At 44.1% G+C, this 20,370-nt stretch overlaps 1 protein-coding gene across 3 annotated transcripts in view; it reads left to right on the top strand.

Annotated features, from left to right (window-relative positions):
• Positions 1-20,370, top strand: part of UBASH3B (ubiquitin associated and SH3 domain containing B) — a 94,117-nt gene that overhangs the window by 63,427 nt on the left and 10,320 nt on the right. For all 3 annotated transcript variants that reach the window (XM_073584862.1, XM_073584861.1, XM_073584860.1), the window contains exons 2-8: positions 4,883-4,936; positions 5,081-5,267; positions 5,797-5,995; positions 6,525-6,694; positions 13,079-13,287; positions 13,505-13,634; positions 19,404-19,524. In XM_073584862.1, the coding sequence (XP_073440963.1) occupies positions 5,154-5,267; positions 5,797-5,995; positions 6,525-6,694; positions 13,079-13,287; positions 13,505-13,634; positions 19,404-19,524 (943 nt within the window). In that variant the 5' untranslated portion in view covers positions 4,883-4,936; positions 5,081-5,153. The remainder of the gene's footprint in view (positions 1-4,882; positions 4,937-5,080; positions 5,268-5,796; positions 5,996-6,524; positions 6,695-13,078; positions 13,288-13,504; positions 13,635-19,403; positions 19,525-20,370) is intronic.

The raw sequence follows: 20,370 nt of genomic DNA, 5'->3' as shown, positions 1-20,370 counted from the left end.
GAACTAAAAGCTCTCCAAAATCTGGAAACAAACTGGACTCCTCTGTCCGACACGATGTTCTCAGGAATCCCGTGCAAACGAACCACCTGTTGTAAAAACAAGGGCACCAACTCAGAAGAAGATGGCAACTTTGGGAGTGGTACAAGATGGACCATCTTCGAAAATCTATCACAGATCACCCAGACAACAGTCATTCTCTGAGAGACTGGGAGATCAGAAATAAAATTCATTGAGATGAGTCCATGGCCTCCTGGGCACCGGCAGGTGCATCAACAAACCACTAGAATGAGAACAGGGCTTGGGCCGAGAACAAGTCCCACAGGACTGCACAAAATTCCTGACATCACGAGATAAGGGAGGCCACCAAAAAGACCGACTCGCCAAATCTCTAGTACCAAAAATACCTGGATAACCAGCTAATGCGGAGCAATGAATTTTAGACATTACTCTTCTCCACTGGTCAGGGGCATAAAATTTTCCCATAGGGCATCGTTCAGGTTTCTCCTCCTGAAATTCCTCCAGGGCACGTCTCAAATTGGGTGAGATGCAGAACTACACCCTCATTTAGAATGGTAGTGTAGTAGGCTCGGTCACATCAAGAGAATCCGCAAAGAAACTCCTAGAAAGGGCGTCTGCCTTAACATTCTTAGTGCCCGGAAGAAAGGAGACCACAAAATTAAAACGTGTGAAAAGCAAGGCCCACCTAGCCTGTCTAGGATTCAAGCGCTTGGCTGATTCAAGATAAATCAAATTCTTGTGGTCGGTGAGGACCACAGCTTGATGCCTAGCTCCCTCCAACCAATGTCTCCACTCTTCAAATGCCAATTTCATGGCCAACAATTCCTGATTTCCCACGTCATATTTACGTTCAGATGGGGAACATTTTTGAGAAAAGAAGGCACAGGGATTCATCTTAGAGGTTACCGGATCCCTTTGGAACAAAACGGCTCCTGCACCAATCTCAGAAGCATCACTCCCATTTGAGGTGGAGATAGAAACATCAGGTTGAAGTGAATCTCTGCTTAAGCTCCTGAAATGCCGAGACCAATTCACCACATCAGCGCCCTTTTTGGTCAAATCCGTCAGTGGTTTAACAATACCAGAATAATGACTTATAAATTTTACGGTAGAAATTAGCAAAACCCAAAAACTTCTGGAGAGCCTTCAGAGAAATGGGCTGAACCCAATCATAAATGGCTTGTACCTTGGCTTGGTCCATTTCAATAGCAGACGGGGACAAAATAAATCCCAAAAACGAAATCCTCTGTACACCAAAGAGACATTTCGATCTCTTAACAGTATTTTCTCTCAAAATCCGGAACACAGTCCAGACATGTTCCACATGAGAATCCCAATCACTGGAAAAGATCAAAATATCAGCCAGATAAATGATCAAAAACTTATCCACAAAGTCCCGGAAAATATCATTCATAAAAGATTGGAAGACGGAAGGGGCATTAGTGAGCCCAAAAGGCATCACCAGGTACTCAAAATGTCCCTCCGGGGTATTAAACGCAGTCTTCCGTTCATCCTCGTGCTCGATGCGAATGCTATTATATGCCCCCCTGAGGTCAAGTTTGGTAAACCAGCAGGCACTTTTAACTCTAGAAAATAAATCAGGGGTAACGGGTACTGATATTTAACAGTGATTTTGTTAAGGGAACAATAGTCAATACATGGCCTTAATGAGCCATCTTTCTTGGCCACAAAAAAAACAGCACCTAAAGGTGAAGAGGATGGTCTGATATGACCCTTCTCCAACGACTCATTGATATAAGATCGCATAGCATCATGTTCAGGTACCGATATAACTCCTATGAGGAGGCAAAGACACGGACTTACTCTCACTAAATACATCAGAAAAATCAGCCAAATAGTCAGGAATATCATGAGACTGGGGAGAGGTGGAGAAAACAGGAGTGTCACTAAGAACACATTGACAACCCCAACTCACCACAGACACAGATTTCCAATCCAAAACAGGATTATGGGTTTGCAACCAAGGAAAGCCCAGTAAAATAATATCATGCAAATTGTGCAACACCAAAAATTTACAATTCTCTTGGTGGTCCAGGGCGACCTGCATTATCACCTGGGTCCAAACTGGGGTTTATTCTCCGCCAAAGGAGTAGCATCAATACCCCTCAAAGGGATAGGAGTCCGCAGGGGTACAATGGGAAAACCACAATGTTTGGCAAAGTCAAAATCCATCAGATTCAAAGCTGCTCCTGAATCAACAAAAGCCTTAGCGGAAAATGTAGATAAGGAGCAGATCAAGGTAACCTCCAAAAGGAACTTAGGCTGTACACTGCCCAACGCAAATGCACTTTTCTCGTTTAGGGAAGACAGAAATAGTATGAGAGGCTTCCCCACAAAGAGAAACACAACTTATTATAACTTCTTCTAAACTTGACGTTGCGCCCTAGACAAAACCCTATCACATTGCATGGGTTCAGAAGTTCGTTCGAAAGGCGGCACCGCCTCTCGTGTGGTTTTACGTTCACGTAAACGTCGATCAATTTGAATAGCCAATGACATAGTCGTCAAGACCAGAGGAGACAGGAAATCCCACCATAACATCTTTTATGGTTTCTGCCAGACCCTTCCGAAAGAGAGCTGCTAGGGCATCATCATTCCATTTAGTAAAGACCGCCCACTTTTGGAATTTTTGACAATATAACTCTGCAGAATCCTGACCCTGGTTCAATGCCAATAAGATTTTCTCAGCTTGATCAATAGCATTAGGTTCATCATACAACAACCCCAGGGCTTGAAAAAACGCATCCACATTAGCCAGAATAGGATCTCCAGGTGTCAAAGAAAAAGCCCAATCCTGGGGATCGCCGCGCAACAGGGAGATGACAGTCTTAACCTGCAACAGAGAGCTGCCCGATGAGTTAGGCTTCAAAGCAAAAAACAGTTTACAATTATTCTTGAAATTCAAAAATTTAGACCGATCCCCAGAAAACCCATATGGAGTAGGGATCTTTGGTTCTACAGCAGATGATGAACAAGATAGGCAGAAAATCCCCACACTTCATATTAAAAAAATTCTGACTTTTTTTTTTTTTTTTTCTTCAATTCTTTCCTTCTTTAGAGTACCCTAGAGTCTACAGTATGGCTGGTGACTCTGTTATGAACAGGTCACCGAGGAGGATGGCAGGAATTGGCTAGGCCACCTGAAAGGTTGGTAACTTAGCGTATTGCAGACCCCTAATCCTAACAACACAACTAACAGTAGCCGTGGAGCGTACCTACGATGCCCTAGACGCCTCGACACAGCTGGAGAACTAACTAGGCCTAAAGCAAGAAAGGTGAAATCTAAACTGCCCCGGATTAGAACCCAAAAGAAATACCCCCCAAACATATATTGCCGGTGAGACCAGATGAGGGACAAACTTAGGCAGAAAATAGACCGAGCAAATGATGGGGCCCAAACTGTCTAGATAGTGTCTTTCCTTTCCTATCCTATCTGCAATCGCGCAAAAACCCTAAAAAATCCAACATGTCTGATGTACAAAAAAACTGAGGTCTCACGACCTCTCCCCCCACTATATCAGCATTCTGGTGTAAACGGGCAGCAAAGCAAAAGAGTCTAATATATCAGGGGACTGAACAAACTGACACAAGCTGTAACATATGGAGCAGAGTCCAGCACATCCCCAGCAGGGAGCACGCTGAACCCACAAAGCAAAGCAGAAAGGCAAAACCAGATCAGAAGCAAAGGATTAGCAAATAAACAACTTAGCTGAAAAATGCAGGATCAGGCAGGAGACAGCAGACCTCAAGTTGCACAGGAAGAACTAATCACCAGCAACAAGTGAGGGAAGCCTGCTCACTTAAATACTTCCAATCAGTAACCCCCAGATCTCCAATCATCATCATCAGGTGGCAGACCTCTGTCAATCTGGCCAGCTCCACTACCCACAGTAACCATTAGAGGGAGCCCCGACTCAGAAGTAAGAGAATTCACAACAGACTCTTCCTCCTCCACCCCGACCTCCTCGGCCCCACAGGCGCTTACACTCAGTAGATACAGGTGGAGGAGTCCTGATCATGGCAAGGTGTTGGGTTGCAGTAGTCTTGGTGGGACACGTTCTTGGACTGCATTTCTGATTACTCGGTTTAGTGATCTTTGGATTTGTCATTGTAAGGCTAGTTTCACATTTGCGTTTAAGGCCGCAGCCGGCGGCCTGCGCACGGCCGCTGCTAAGCCCTGCCCCCTGCCGTGCCTCCGCCAGTAGCTCCGCCTACGGGCGCATGACGCTGCATGCGTCCTGCGTCCCCTATCTTTAGCACTGGGGACGCAGGCCGTGCGCAGGTATGCGTTTGGCGGCGCATGCGTCCTTTGACGCTGCGCCGAGCGCACCAAATTGCAACCTGTTGCGTTTGGCGCTGGTCGGCGCAGCGTCAAAAGGACGCATGCGCTGCCAAACGCATACCTGCGCACGGCCTGCGTCCCCAGTGCTAAAGATAGGGGACGCAGGACACATGCAGCGTCATGCGCCCGTAGGCGGAGCTACTGGCGGAGTCAGGGGGCGGGGCTTAGCGGCGGCCGTGCGCAGGCCGCCGCTGCGGCCTTAAACGCAAATGTGAAACTAGCCTAATAGATGCTGAACATTAAGGGACTCCTCCATCATGATTGAATCATTTTATCTCCTTACCTTGCTAAATGGTTGTGCAAAAATATGACTGACTTCTTCCATAAATAGCGCCTCCTCTGTCCACAGGATGGTCCTGCAGCTCAGCCCTGTTCACTTCAATGAAGCTCATCTACCATACATCCCATGATCAGGAGCAGCCATGTTTTAGAGCCATGTCATGACCCTTTATAGACATTTATTTTCTCCGTTTTTACTTTTTCTTTATTTGTTTTTTTTAGGCTGAAAGCGTTAGCTTCCACAGGAGGTAGAAGTGTCCAAGCTGCTTGTGATTGGTGGGTATTAGATTTATACTGAAGACTGCATTTTAAGCTTCACCCCCAACAAGATTAAGCCCCTCCCATTTCAGCTCCTGTCCCACCCCTGAGGACCCATGACATGGTTTGTGCAGGTTTTCAGTCATCATTCTTATTTTCCAGGCTATTCTCACATGTAGACGATCCATTTCTGGATGACCCGCTGCCTCGGGAATATGTCCTATACTTACGACCGATGGGCCCACTCGCCCAGAAACTCTCAGACTTCTGGCAACAATCCAAGCAGCTATGCGGGAAGAACAAGGCGCACAATATATTCCCGCACATCACACTCTGCCAGTTCTTTATGGTAGGTCACATACATGGTGTCCCATAGCCAAGTGATCGCTCACAGTGGTCATTACTGGCCCCCACCTCAGAGGCTCCGTTATCATTGGAGGGGGACCCCCTGGGACCACGAGAATTTCCTCAAGTCTAACAATCTCTGCTTGTTGTCAGGAAATGGAAAAATCCTTTGTTGATATCTAAGGGCTTCAAACCCACCTGTCCGGCTCTGGTGCCTTGTTACAACGTATCAGTTCAGGCCGGACTCTTCCTTTCACTGTTATGTTGTATCATTAGTACATTATTGTCCCCTTTCTTATTCTCTAGCTTTTTCTTGAGTCCCTGAGCTCCTGGGGCCCAGTTGAGCTCTCCGCTGGCAATGGTCACACATTTGTCCCTGGATGGTAGGACGTGCTCAGCTGATTTGGGCACAGCCTAGGATTTGAGAAGGGCATCTGGTTTCCATTGATCTCGCGCCTTGGTAATTGGATCTGAAGTGGCGGAGACGGTAACGAGATTACTTTGTGCTGATATTTCTGCTTTATCCCGTACAGTGTGAAGATAAGAACGTGGACGCGCTGTGCGAAGCTTTACAGAGTACAGTCGCCCGCTGGAAATCGAAATTCCCTAATCCGCTGCCCCTGGAGCTCTACACCTCCTCCAATTTTATTGGCCTCTTCGTAAATGAGGACTGCGCCGAGGGGCTGAAGAAATTTGCTGCAGATTTTGCTGAGGAAGCGCTGATTAAAACAGGTGAGAGGGAGAGACGGACGTTTGTGAGGGGGTACATGGTATAATCAGTATGGCCCCAAACATCCCCGTACCCCAATAACTTGTCTCCTCTGCTGGGACCTTCAATGGCAGCCGTGGCATGCTCTGTTCTGAACACTGGGGGGCACCTTACTGCCCCCTACTTTCACGGTCTTCTGTTACAGGGGCAGCATGGTGGTTAGCACTGCTGTCTTGCCGCGCTGGGGTCCTGGGCTCAAAACTCACCGATGACAACTTCTGCAAGGAGTTTATATGTTCTTCCTGTGTTTCATGGGTTTCCTCCAGATTCTCCATTTTCTTCCCACACTCCAACGACTGATGGGGAATCTAGATTGTGAGCCCCTATGGGGAAAGCGCTGTGGAATTAATTGCGCAATATAAGCAAAAGCATTATAATAATAAAATAAGTTGCGCAGAACTTCACAGTCCAGGGGGGGTCCTAGAAAATACAGCCGTTAGGGCCTCTAATTCCTGCAATAGTGGAGTGACCGTCTGCCCTGTCTGATTTCAGATGTCCGGGTGGAGCCGCACAAGAAGCAGCTACATGTGACGCTGGCGTATCACTTCCAGGCCAATCACCTGCCCACCCTGGAGAAGCTGGCGCAGAACATCGACCTGAACCTGGGCTGTGACTGGGTGGCCACCATATTCTCCAGAGACATCCGATACATCAATCATGAGGTAACATACAGATGACTATATCTATATACAGTGCCTACAAGTAGTATTCAACCCCCTGCAGATTTAGCAGGTTTACACATTCGGAATTAACTTGGCATTGTGACATTTGGACTGTAGATCAGCCTGGAAGTGTGAAAAAGCAAAAAAGAATGTTATTTCTTGGTTTAATTTTTTTTTAAATTGTGAAAAGTTTATTCAGAGGGTCATTTATTATTCAACCCCTCAAACCACCAGAATTCTGTTTGGTTCCCCTAAAGTATTAAGAAGTATTTCAGGCACAAAGAACAATGAGCTTCACATGTTTGGATTAATTATCTCTTTTTCCAGCCTTTTCTGACTATTTAAGACCCTCCCCAAACTTGTGAACAGCACTCATACATGGTCAACATGGGAAAGACAAAGGAGCATTCCAAGGCCATCAGAGACAAGATCGTGGAGGGTCACAAGGCTGGCAAGGGGAACAAAACCCTTTCCAAGGAGTTGGGCCTACCTGTCTCCACTGTTGGGAGCATCATCCGGAAGTGGAAGGCTTATGGAACTACTGTTAGCCTTCCACGGATTGGACAGCCTTTGAAAGTTTCCTCCCGTGCCGAGGCCAGGCTTGTCCGAAGAGTCAAGGCTAACCCAAGGACAACAAGGAAGGAGCTCCGGGAAGATCTCATGGCAGTGGGGACATTGGTTTCAGTCAATACCATAAGTAACGTACTCCACCGCAATGGTCTCCGTTCCAGTCGAGCCCGTAAGGTACCTTTACTTTCAAAGCGTCATGTCAAGGCTCGTCTACAGTTTGCTCATGATCACTTGGAGGACTCTGAGACAGACTGGTTCAAGGTTCTCTGGTCTGATGAGACCAAGATCGAGATCTTTGGTGCCAACCACACACGTGACGTTTGGAGACTGGATGGCACTGCATACGACCCCAAGAATACCATCCCTACAGTCAAGCATGGTGGTGGCAGCATCATGCTGTGGGGCTGTTTCTCAGCCAAGGGGCCTGGCCATCTGGTCCGCATCCATGGGAAGATGGATAGCACGGCCTACCTGGAGATTTTGGCCAAGAACCTCCGCTCCTCCATCAAGGATCTTAAGATGGGTCGTCATTTCATCTTTCAACAAGACAACGACCCAAAGCACACAGCCAAGAAAACCAAGGCCTGGTTCAAGAGGCAAAAAATCAAGGTGTTGGAGTGGCCTAGTCAGTCTCCTGACCTTAACCCAATTGAAAACTTGTGGAAGGAGCTCAAGATTAAAGTCCACATGAGACACCCAAAGAACCTAGATAACTTGGAGAAGATCTGCATGGAGGAGTGGGCCAAGATAACTCCAGAGACCTGTGCCGGCCTGATCAGGTCTTATAAAAGACGATTATTAGCTGTAATTGCAAACAAGGGTTATTCCACAAAATATTAAACCTAGGGGTTGAATAATAATTGACCCACACTTGTATGTTTAAAATTTATTAACATTTAACTGAGCAACATAACTTTTTGGTTTGTAAGATTTATGCATCTGTTAATAAATCCTGCTCTTGTGTGAAGTTTGAAGGCTCTAACTTATTTGCATCTTATCAAACCTGCTAAATCTGCAGGGGGTTGAATACCACTTGTAGGCACTATATATTGCACAGTGGGTATGGAAAGTATTCAGACCCCTTTAAATTTTTCACTCTTTGTTTCATTGCAGCCATTTGTTAAATTCAAAAAAGTTCATTTTTTTTCCCATATTGACTGGAAAAAAATGTAGAAATTTTTGCAAATTTATTAAAAAAAGAAAAACTGAAATATCACATGGTCATAAGTATTCAGACCTTTGCTCAGTATTGAGTAGAAGCACCCTTTTGAGCTAGTACAGCCATGAATCTTCTTGGGAATGATGTAACAAGTTTTTCACACCTGGATTTGGGGATCCTCTGCCATTCTTCCTTGCAGATCTTCTCCAGTTCCGTCAGGTTGGATGGTGAACGTTGGTGGACAGCCATTTTCAGGTCTCTCCAAAGATGCTCAATTGGGTTTAGGTCAGGACTCTGGCTGGGCCAGTCAAGAATGGTCACAGAGTTGTTCTGAAGCCACTCCTTTGTTATTTTAGCTGTGTGCTTAGGGTCATTGTCTTGTTGGAAGGTGAACCTTCAGCCAAGTCTGTGGTCCAGAGCACTCTGGAAGAGGTTTTCATCCAGGATATCATTGTACTTGGCCAAATTCATGTTTCCTTCAATTCCACCCAGTCCTCCTGTCCCTGCAGCTGAAAAACACCCCCATAGCATGATGCTGCCACCACCATGTTTCACTGTTGGGATTTCATTGGGCAGGTGATGAGCAGTGCCTGGTTTTCTCCACACATACCGCTTAGAATTATCACCAAAAAGTTCTATCGTCGTCTCTTCAGAGCAGAGAATCTTATTTCTCATAGTCTGGAAGTCCTTCATGTGTTTTTAGCAAACTCTATGCAGGCTTTCATATGTCTTGCACTGAGGAAAGGCTTCCGTTGGGCCACTGTCATAAAGGCCGGACTGGTGGAGGGCTTCAGTGATAGTTGACTTTGTGGAACTTTCTCCCATCTCCCTTCTCTGGAGCTCAGCCACAGTGATCTTGTGGTACTTCTTTAACCTCTCTCACCAAGGCTCTTCTCCCACGATTGCTCAGTTTGGCTGGACGGCCAGGTCTAGGAAGACTTCTGGTGGTCCCAAACTTCTTCCATTTAAGGATTATGGGGGCCACTGTGCTGTTAAGAACCTTGAGTACCACAGAAATTCTTTTGTAACCTTGGCCAGATATGTGCCTTGCTGCACTTCTGTCTCTGAGCTCCTTGGCTTGTTCCTTAGACCTCATGATTCTCATTTGGTCTGACATGCACTGTGAGCTGTGAGGTCTTATATAGACAGGTGTGTGCCTTTACAAATCAAGTCCTATCAGTTTAATTAAACACATCTGGACTCCAATGAAGGCGTAGAACCATTTCAAGGAGGATCACAATGAAATGGACTGCATGTGACTTAAATATGAGTGTTTGAGCAAAGGGTCTGAATACTTATGACCATGTGATATTTCAGTTTTTCTGTTTTAATAAATTTGCAAATATATCTACATTTATTGTTTTTTTTCAGTCAAGATTGGATGCAGAGTGTACATAAATTAACTTTTTTTTTATCAAATGACTGCAATGAAACAACAGTGAAAAATTTAAAGGTGTGTGTGTGTATGTACAGTTAGGTCCTTATATATTTGGACAGAGACAACATTTTTCTAATTTTGGTTCTAGACATTACCACAATGAATTTTAAGCAAAACAATTCAGATGCAGTTGAAGTTCAGACTTTCAGCTTTCATTTGAGGGTATCCACATTAAAATTAAACGAAGGGTTTAGGAGTTTCAGCTCCTTAACATGTGCCACCCTGTTTTTAAAGGGACCAAAAGTAATTGGACAGATTAAATAATTGTAAATAAAATGTTCATTTCTAGCACTTGGTTGAAAACCCTTTGTTGGCAATGACTGCCTGAAGTCTTGAACTCATGGACATCACCAGACGCTGTGTTTCCTCCTTTTTGATGCTCTGCCAGGCCTTCACTGCGGTGGTTTTCAGTTGCTGGTTGTTTGTGGGCCTTTCTGTCTGAAGTTTAGTCCTTTTTTTTTTTTTTTTTTTTTTTTAACTCTTTTTATTGAAAGATACCACACAATGACATATTAAACATGTGACATTACAGTATGAGGAAAACGAAGTATTCCATCAAGTCGTCGTTCACAACCTCAGTTTAAAAAGAATACTTCCAATATTAAAGTAGACAAACAGCACAAATAAAATAGAACATTAAACATAGTGTATTCTGTTCTCAATAACATTGCATCATTAAAGAGTTCTGAATCAGGATTCTGAGTTCACAGGAAGTCGAAATATAGTAAGCAAATATTACTCAGTCCGCGTAAAGCATCCCATTCTGTACTGAAAAAGAAAACACTTCAAGGGTTATACCTCACACTAGAAGAGTTTGACATCAGGAGGTAGTTGTGTCAGGGGCGAGTCGCACCACATTTCCCAAATTTTGTGAAATTTCTGGGGACAACCTCTATTTCTGTATAGTATCTTCTCATAGGGAATTACATTGTTCACCAATTTTTTTCCACTAGTTAATCGAAGGGGACCTATCCCCCATCCACCTCAATGCAATCGCTTTCCTGGCAAAAAACAACACTTCTCTGAGAAATATTCTGTCGTAATGAGTCCACATTTCTTCGTCTACCACACCCAACACACACATCTCTGAAACGCATTCAATTGGTATCCCAATTATTCTTTCTAAAGCAAGAATTACGTCTTCCCAGTACCTTCTTATAATTCTACAATCCCAAATGAGATGCCAAAAATCTGCCCCAACCTCCCCACATCTATGACATTCATCATTTACTCTTCTGCCAAATTTATGCAGTTTACTCGGGGTTAGATAGGGTTGGTGTAGCACATATAACTGTATCAATTTGTTATTTGCCGCTGGAGACACCGTCGTATGCGCCTCCAGTGCGTCACTCCATGAAGTTTAGTCTTTAACAAGTGAAATGCATGCTTAGTTGGGTTGAGATCAGGTGACTGACTTGGCCATTCAAGAATATTCCACTTCTTTGCTTTAATAAACTCCTGGTTTGCTTTGGCTTTATGTTTTGGGTCATTGTCCATCTGTTTTATGAAACGAGACCAATCAGTTTGGCTGCATTTGGCTGGATCTGAGCACACAGTATGGCTCTGAATACCTCAGAATTCATTCGGCTGCTTCTGTCCTGTGTCACATCATCAATAAACACTAGTGACCCAGTGCCACTGGCAGCCATGCATGCCCAAGCCATCACACTGCCTCCGCCATGTTTTACAGATGATGTGGTATTCTTTGGATCATGAGCTGCACCACGCCTTTGCCATGCTTTTCTCTTTCCATCATTCTGGTAGAGGTTGATCTCGGTTTCATTTGTCCAAAGAATGTTCTTCCAGAACTGTGCTGGCTTTTTTAGATGTTTTTTAGCAAAGTCCAGTCTAGCCTTTTTATTCTTGATGCTTATGAGTGGCTTGCACCGTGCAGTGAACCCTCTGTATTTACTTTTCATGCAGTCTTCTCTTAATGGTAGATTTGGATATTGATACGCCTACCTCCTGGAGAGTGTTGTTCACTTGGTTGGCTGTTGTGAAGGGGTTTCTCTTCACCATGGAGACTATTCTGCGATCATCCACCACTGTTGTCTTCCGTGGGCGCCCAGGTCTTTTTGTATTGATGAGTTCACCAGTGCATGCTTTCTTTCTTTCTCAGGATGTACCAAACTGTAGATTTTGCCACTCCTAATGTTGTCGCAATTTCTCGGATGGGTTTTTTCTGTTTTTGCAGCTTAAGGATGGCTTGTTTCACCTGCATGGAGAGCTCCTTTGACCGTATGTTTCCTTCACAGGAAAACCTTCCAAATGCAAGCACCACACCTCAAATCAACGCCAGGCGTTTTTTCAGCTTAATTGAGAATGACATAACGAAGGGATTGCCCACACCTGTCCATGAAATAGCCGTGGAGTCAATTGTCCAATTACTTTTGGTCCCTTTAAAAACAGGGTGGCACATGTTAAGGAGCTGAAACTCCTAAACCCTTCATCCAATTTTAATGTGGATACCCTCAAATGAAAGCTGAAAGTCTGAACTTCAACTGCATCTGAATTGTTTTGTTTAAAATTCATTGTGGTAATGTCTATAACCAAAATTAGAAAAATGTTGTCTCTGTCCAAATATATATGGACCTAACTGTATATATATGATATATATCTGTTTGTATGTGTAATATATCTGTATGTGTGTGTGTGTGTGTGTGTGTGTGTGTGTATAATATATGGTACACACCTATAATGTGACACTGGAGTCGGCAGATGCAGCGTCCGCAGGTTCTGCAGAGCCGGAGATGTTGGTGGAAAGTCTGACTGCGGGGGCAGCGCTCGCTTCCTGAATCTTATCTTACAGACCACAGATCGCCCCTATAACGGCTTTTGACACATGGTGGCTGATAACAGCGAGTCAGAGGTTACTTTCATTTCTATAATGACTAGGACAATGACAAATTGAGCATTTTACATTAACACCTCTGCTTGCTGCCTGTGAATGAAAACCTCCTGTTTTTTACAAGTCCAGGCTGAGCTGATGCTGCTCCACAGCAGGGGGGTTGTTACAGTATGTTCTGGACAGTGAGTGGAGCGCAGCACAAATCTATCTCCACTGCTGATAGTTTGTTACAATGTATCAGGCTGGAGTGTGCAGAGCATTGTACACAACTGTAACAAACCCTCAGCTGTGCATGGTCCATACATATGATGTCCTCATTGGCTGTATTCACCCTCGGTCTATAGTGTGTCGTATTCTCTTGTGTTTCAGACGTTGCAGGTTCTGTATCCCTATCTGCCGCAGAACGACGACGAGCTGGAGCTGGTGCCCGGTGATTTCATCTTCATGTCCCCTGTAGAACAGACCAACACCAGCGAAGGTTGGATCTTCGGTTCATCTCTGGCCACCGGCTGCTCCGGCCTCTTACCTGAAAACTACGTCTCCAAAGCCGATGAATGTGGCACCTGGGTGTTCCATGGGTGAGTGCACCTATCTGTCATCCACATACGTACCTGTTACCTACCTACCCTACCCGTCACTTGCATATCTGCTACCTACCTACATGCCACCTACCTGCTACCTCTGCCACTTCTCTGCCACCTACCTGTTGTTTCTCTGCTACCTACCTACCCGTTGTACCCGGCTCCTGACCTCACCAGATCCTGTCATTGAGCTGCTATCATCTTGTGCCCGCAGGTCGTACTCACTGCTGAACACGGTGAGCTCTGTCTTGTATCCGCTCAGTGATGGCGTGCTGGATAGACGGCAGGATGACCAAGGACTGGTGGACACGGCGACGCTCACCATTATCTGCCCGCCCATGCAGGTGAGCCCCGATTCAATCGACAGTGGCTTAGAGCAGTAATCCACCATTTTGTGCACATAGACCTGTTCTTATTCTCAGCACCACATAATGGTTGCACAGTTTTTTTTTCTTTTTAATCTAGCTTAAAAATCATTTTACCGACGAATGAGTATTTTGCTCTCTCATCAAGTGATTTTCAGCTTGTTTTCAATAGGCGAGCATGAAGAAATGAGCGATACTAGGAATGATGATCAACCAGCGCTGCACATACGCTGCATACGGCACTGCTGCATCCTGAGTGATGTAGTGACCTGCTCTGCATGTTGTACAGTGCATAATCATAGAATCCTAGCATGTTAGAGTTCTTTAACTGTTCCTTGTAGGACATGCTCTACAGTCCGCTCACAATACTGGTAGATCTTCTCTGAACTTGCTCCAGTTTTTCAATGTCTTTTTAAAATATGGTGCCCAAAACTGGACATAGTATTCCATATGAGGCCTGACCAAGGAGGAGTAGAGAGGGGCAATTACTACATGTGATCTAGACTCTATGCTTCTCTTAATACATCAGAGATCTGTGTTTGCCTTTTTGCTGCTGCATCACACTGTTGACTTATGTGCAGTCTGTGACCTATTAGTATACCCAAGTCTTTATTACACGTACTGTTGCTTAGTTGTATTCCTCTCATTCTGTGGATGTAATTTTCGTTTTTCTTGCCCAGATATAGAATCTTGCATTTCTCCCTAGTAATTCGCATTCTATTAGTCACTGCCCATTGTTCCAGTTTATCTAGATCCTTCTGAATTCTTTCTCTGTTTTCTCTAGTATTAGCTATCCCTCCTAGCTTTGTATCATCTGCATATTTGATCAGTTTACCTTCAGTTCCCTTATCTAGAAAATTTATAAAAATGATGAACATCACTGGGGCCAGGACAGAGCTTTGTGGTACCCACTTGCATATCCAATTGGAAGAGTGTTCCAACCATTTATTACCACTCTGAGTACGATCACTGAGCCAGTTATGAATCCACCTAATCGTAGCCTTTTCAGTCCCATACTTGGTCATTTCTTCAATAAAGATAGTATGAGATACTTTATCAAATGCTTTTCTGAAGTTGAGATATAATATATATATACCGCATTTCCCTGATCCACCCAGTCAATGATTCCATCATAGAAGGAAATTAGATTAGTCTGGCATGACTTGTTTGCTACAAACCCATGCTGGCTCTGGTTACTTACTGTATTCTTAACCAAGTACTTACATACATGCTGTTTAACAATTTGTTCACAGATCTTTAGAGTTATAGAAGTAAGGCTCTCTGGCCTGTAATTTCCCTCTTCTTTCCTTTTTTTTGAAGATGGGGACAACATATGCCCTTCTCCAATCTTCTGGGACTTCTCCTGTTCTCCAGGATTTTTCAGAGATTCTGACTAGTGGTTTTGCAATTTTCTCTGATGACTCTTTCAGTTACCTGAGTATATGGAGTACCTGAGTATATGGAGCAGGGTCCACCAGCAGGACAGAGGATTTTAGGAGCACAGTATAGCTGATATGCTCATCACATACTGAGAGATACATTGTGTAAGGAACAAGATCCATCAGCAGCACCGGATATGTCAGGAGAGGGGTGTGTGATGTAGAGGGAGCAGGGTCCACCAGCAGCAGAGAGGATTTTTGTGATGGATGTGTTGATCTTGGGGAAGACCACTGACTTAAAACATAAGCAGTCATTGACCAGAGAGAACGTGCTAACAGAGTCCCCACCACTGTCACCATCGCCCTGCGCTCAGCCGTGACTCAGCACACAGTGTCCGCTAATGTGCCCCGAGATAAGGACCGTAGAGGCGACATCAGGACTAGTGATAACCGGTGACATCAGGACTAGTCATGATAACCGGTGACATCGGGACTAGTCATGATAACCGGTGACATCGGGACTAGTCATGATAACCGGTGGCATCGGGACTAGTGATAACTGGGGACATCGAGACTAGTGATGATAACTGGGGACATCGGGAACTAGAGATAACTGGGGACATCGGGACTAGTGATAACTGGGGACATCGGGAACTAGAGATGATAACCGGGGACATTGGGACCAGTGATGATAACTGCGGACATTGGGACCAGTGATGATAACTGCGGACATTGGGACCAGTGATGATAACTGCGGACATTGGGACCAGTGATGATAACAGTTAAACACTTGAAAAAGACCACGCTATGGTCGAAACTTTGTACTAATGGCAGAATAAAGAAACTTTGGCGTTTTTTCACCCGGATCGGATGCTGTTCATTTTTTATGTTCACATTTTAGTGATGATAACTGGGGACATCGGAACTACAGTATGTATCACTGCTGACAACCAGCCTGTACACCATCTGAGAAGTTCTCAGTCCCACCCTCGGTAATTCTGCCCTATTAATGTCTATTTATAATGGATTCCCTCAGAATTTAGGATGGAGGAGTTGTATTTTGGGGGGCGCTCCTCCCCGGTGGTCTTCCCTCTGTTATCTCCTTATGCAGATGGATCATATGATCACATTGTCAAATTTGGGTCCCGTGACTCTTCCTGGGGCCACGGTTGGGCCCTTGTACCTGGCTGAGATCCCACAATCTCTCATCTTTTGCACGTGGGTCACATGACCCCGGCCTCTGCAACATTATCAGTCCTCATTAGTTTACAGTCAGTAGATTCTGTTGTCTGGGTGGGAAGTTTGGGGCATTTTTAGGGGTGAGAATTTTTTGGAGCGTCTTCTGGTGTGAGACTTTTTGGGGCGTCCCCCTATATTAATTACAACCAGCAAATGACTTTTTAAATGAGGCCGAAATGAAACAAGTAGAAGATTCTGGATCAGTGGGAAGTGATGACACCACACTGGCTTTATTACCACACACTTCTCCAAAGCACTTCTGTTTCTCATGTGTCTGCATTGTGCCGCAGCCTTCTGTCCGTCCTCAGCGACTTGTGTGATTCAGGCTTGTGCTCGCTCACACGGCATCGGCATCAGATGGCGGCGCCCCTGGTCATTGTGGCCCTCGCTTTCTACTACTGGATGTTAATGCCCCCTAGTGGCTGCTGATGTATAAAGATTCAAGGCCCCAAATTCATCTCTGTAACATCTGTCACAGCAGAAAAAAAACGTGTTCTGCAACCCAAGACTTTTTATTTTTCCATTGATTGTATTTTCCATTTTGATCTGTAATTTTTATTGCTATCAATGTGGGAAATGTGCGATAATTTGATTGCGTTTTATTACATTTTTGGGAGGAGTATTAATTTACAAGCTGACAATTCTGACATTTTGATTCTGTGTTTTTCTTACTTTGCAGCATTTACTTTTTTCTCAGAAAAGGTTTTTTATTTTTTTAATATTTAAACTTTTTTTTTTTACTTTATTTTTTAGTCCCCTTTAAATTTTCAGACCCCGTTAAATTTTTCACTCTGTGTTTCATTGCAGCCATTTGGTAAATTCAAAAAGGTTTATTTTTTTCTCATTGATGTACACTCTGCTCCCCATCTTGCCTGAAAAAAAAAAAAAATTTAGAAATTTTTGCAATTTTTATTAAAGAAAAGCTGAAATATCACATGGTCATAAGCAGGGCTGCCACTAGGAATTTCGGGGCCCCTTACTGGCAAAATTTTCGGGGCCCCCTTGAGACTCCACCCAGGCTCCACCCCTCGAACTGTCCACAGTCCCACCGCGCTCTCTTGGAAAAACTCCACTTCTCACCTATCACACATTAACAGTTCCCATCACCAGATCACACATATAGCCGGCAGCTTTTGCTTTGGCCAAAAGATTTTTTTGAAGCCGCCACCATAAAAGGGTAGACACTTTTGGCCGGGCCCTACTCTACTCTAACCTATTAAATATTTGTTAAAATATGCAATACAATTTAGGTATATTTTTCAATTTTTAAAATGACCAATAATATCACATACAAGGAACAAATACCGCTACACCATGTCACAGGTCTGGACCCCGAGAGCGTCATAGGCTATGTTGTGATATATGTAAGAACTTGGCACACACCAAGAGCTCTGATGCAGAAAGGTGATTTTTAATAGATAACAGTACATACATACACAGACGTTTCGGTCTAGGACCTTCATCAATGTACGATATAATGCACTGTGAGATTCTTAGTGACTGGGCCATGTTGTGAGGCAAAACTTTAACCACGTGCGTTCCAATTCACCAAACCTATTATTCTTATTTCTATGGTGTTATCGTCCTTCTGTAAAGCTGGAAATAACACAATTTATTACCGTGCCAACACAGACTGCAAGGGGAGCCCAGTATCACACAGGATAGGATTAGATACACAGCGCAGCACACAGTATCACACAGAATAGGATAGGATTAGATACACGGCTCTGCAGTCAGTATCACACAGGGTAGGATTAGATACACGGATCAGCAATCAGTATCATACAGGGTAGGATTAGATACACGGCTGAGCAGTCAGTAACACACGATAGGATTTAGGTACACGGCTCAGCAGACTTTATCACACAGGATAGGGTTAGATATACAGCTCAGAAACAGGATGTGCCAAAGGAGAGGACATTTTCATTCCAAAAATTCCACTCATTCCATCTGATTTGTTTTTTGATTTTAAACGCCTCCAGTTTCCAGCTCGACTGCTATTTGCAATGTCCATTAACAATGCTCAGGGACAGACCTTGAAAGTAGTAGGGATTGATTTGCAATCTCCATGCTTTTCTCATGGTAAGCTTTACGTGGTCTGTTCAAGAGTTGGACCTGCCAAAAATCTGTTCATCTTTGCACCGAAAGGAAAAACAAAAAATCTTGAATGAGTTGAAAATAAAATACTATCAATACTTGGGTAATCCTTTTAGTTAATTTGTGTTGCAAATCTGTAGTGTTGAATATATGATGTGAAATGTTTTTATGTGCAATATAATCTTTATTTGTTATAACTAACCACAGTCTTCAGCTAGTATAATAAATAAATATATATATATATATCTAATTATTCTCAACACAGCTACTATTAAGTTATATTTTATTAATAGTTGTTTTTCTTTTGTGACTTTTGTTTTCCCCAAGTGTAAAGTTCTGTGGAATTTGTCACTGCTATACAAATAGATTTTTTTTGCTATTTTTTCACGCATTTACAGTATCAGCGCATTTATAGAGAGATAAAGGGATGAGAGACGGTCCAGCATATCCCCTGCAAAGGGGAAATTATGTAATCCCCCAAAAGCGGAGTTCTGCGGGGCGGTAGGGGTCGAAGTTCCGCGGAGCGGGAAAGTGGGGTTATTAGTGGTGTAAATTATAAGGCACTGGCTTCTTAATGAGGTCGCTTTGATCCCTCCCAGACGTTGCAGGTCTGGAGCCACGAGGGGGCGGAGGGGAAATGTCACTAAATACCAACATGTGGGCGACATGAGATAAGACAGACGTGGTTTCTGGGTGTCATTGGCCCGTCATGTCAGAAAAGGGAAATGTTCCGACATTCATCTCTGAGCGAGAACCTTCTGGCCAGAAAACCTCAGAGTATAAATCGGCTTTCCTTGCTCATTTCTGTTTTCACCAAATTTTCTAAATGTAAACAATGTTTCTCTGCTTGTTGCATTGTTGCTGGCGGCCGCACAGAGCTGGATGATACCGACATCCAGGAGGAAGATGTAAGACGTCAGTGTGTGCGGGGTCCCTCCATAACCCCCGACCTTTATACGGATGGGGAAGACATTAGTGCGGTGCACGGATGAGGGAATCCTTCTATAACCCGCCTTTCTACCTCCTCTTCCAGCCTCTGCGGATTAACAGCCACCCAGGCCCCAGGAAGCGCTGCCTGTTCGTGTGCCGGCACGGGGAACGGATGGATGTGGTGTTTGGGAAGTATTGGCTGTCGCAGTGTTTTGATGCTAAAGGTAAATATGCAAATGATCAGGTAGAAATCAAAGCCATTGTCCTCCAGAGTCTAATGCCCCTCACAGCTCCTATCTGGTGCAGACATACAGGTGCATCTCACAAAATTAGAATATCATCAAAAAGTGAATTTTTCAGTTCTTCAATACAAAAAGTGAAACTCATATATTATATAGAGTCATTACAAACAGAGTGATCTATTTCACATGTTTATTTCTGTTAATGTGGATGATTATGGCTTACAGCCAATGAAAACCCAAAAGTCATTATCTCAGTAAATAAGAATACTTTATAGCAGCAGCTTTAAAAAATGATTTTAAAATCCGAAATGTTGGCCTACTGAAATGTATATTCAGTAAATGCACTCAATAATCAGTCGGGGCTCCTTTTGCATCAATTACTGCATCAATGCGGTGTGGCATGGAGGCGATCAGCCTGTGGCACTGCTGAGATGTTATGGGAGCCCAGGTTGCTTTGATAGCAGCCTCCAGCTTTATACTAGACCTCAAGCAGCTTGGAACATCTGTCCCTTTACTCTTCCTCCAGACTCTGGAACCTTGATTTCCAAGGTCTAGTGTGAAGTTTCCACAATCAGTGATGGTTTCGGGAGCCATGTCATCTGCTGGTATAGATCCTCTGTGTTTTATCCAGACCAAAGACAGCGCAGCCGTCTACCAGGACATTTTAGAGCACTTCATGCTTCCTTCTGCCAACAAGCTTTTTGGAGTTGGAAATGTCTTTCTCTAGCAGACCTTGGCACCTGTCCACACTGCAAAAAGTACCAATACCTGGTTTACAAACAGTATCACTGGGCTTGACTGGCCAGCAAACTCGCCTGACCTTAACCC

The sequence above is a fragment of the Dendrobates tinctorius genome, unplaced genomic scaffold (genome assembly GCF_039654945.1).
Source record: "Dendrobates tinctorius isolate UK_male_01 unplaced genomic scaffold, ASM3965494v1 ptg000086l, whole genome shotgun sequence".
Classification (NCBI taxonomy): Eukaryota; Metazoa; Chordata; class Amphibia; order Anura; family Dendrobatidae; genus Dendrobates; species Dendrobates tinctorius.
The sequence above is the reverse complement of the archived record's forward strand: the minus strand, read 5'-3'. Positions and strand labels throughout refer to the sequence as shown.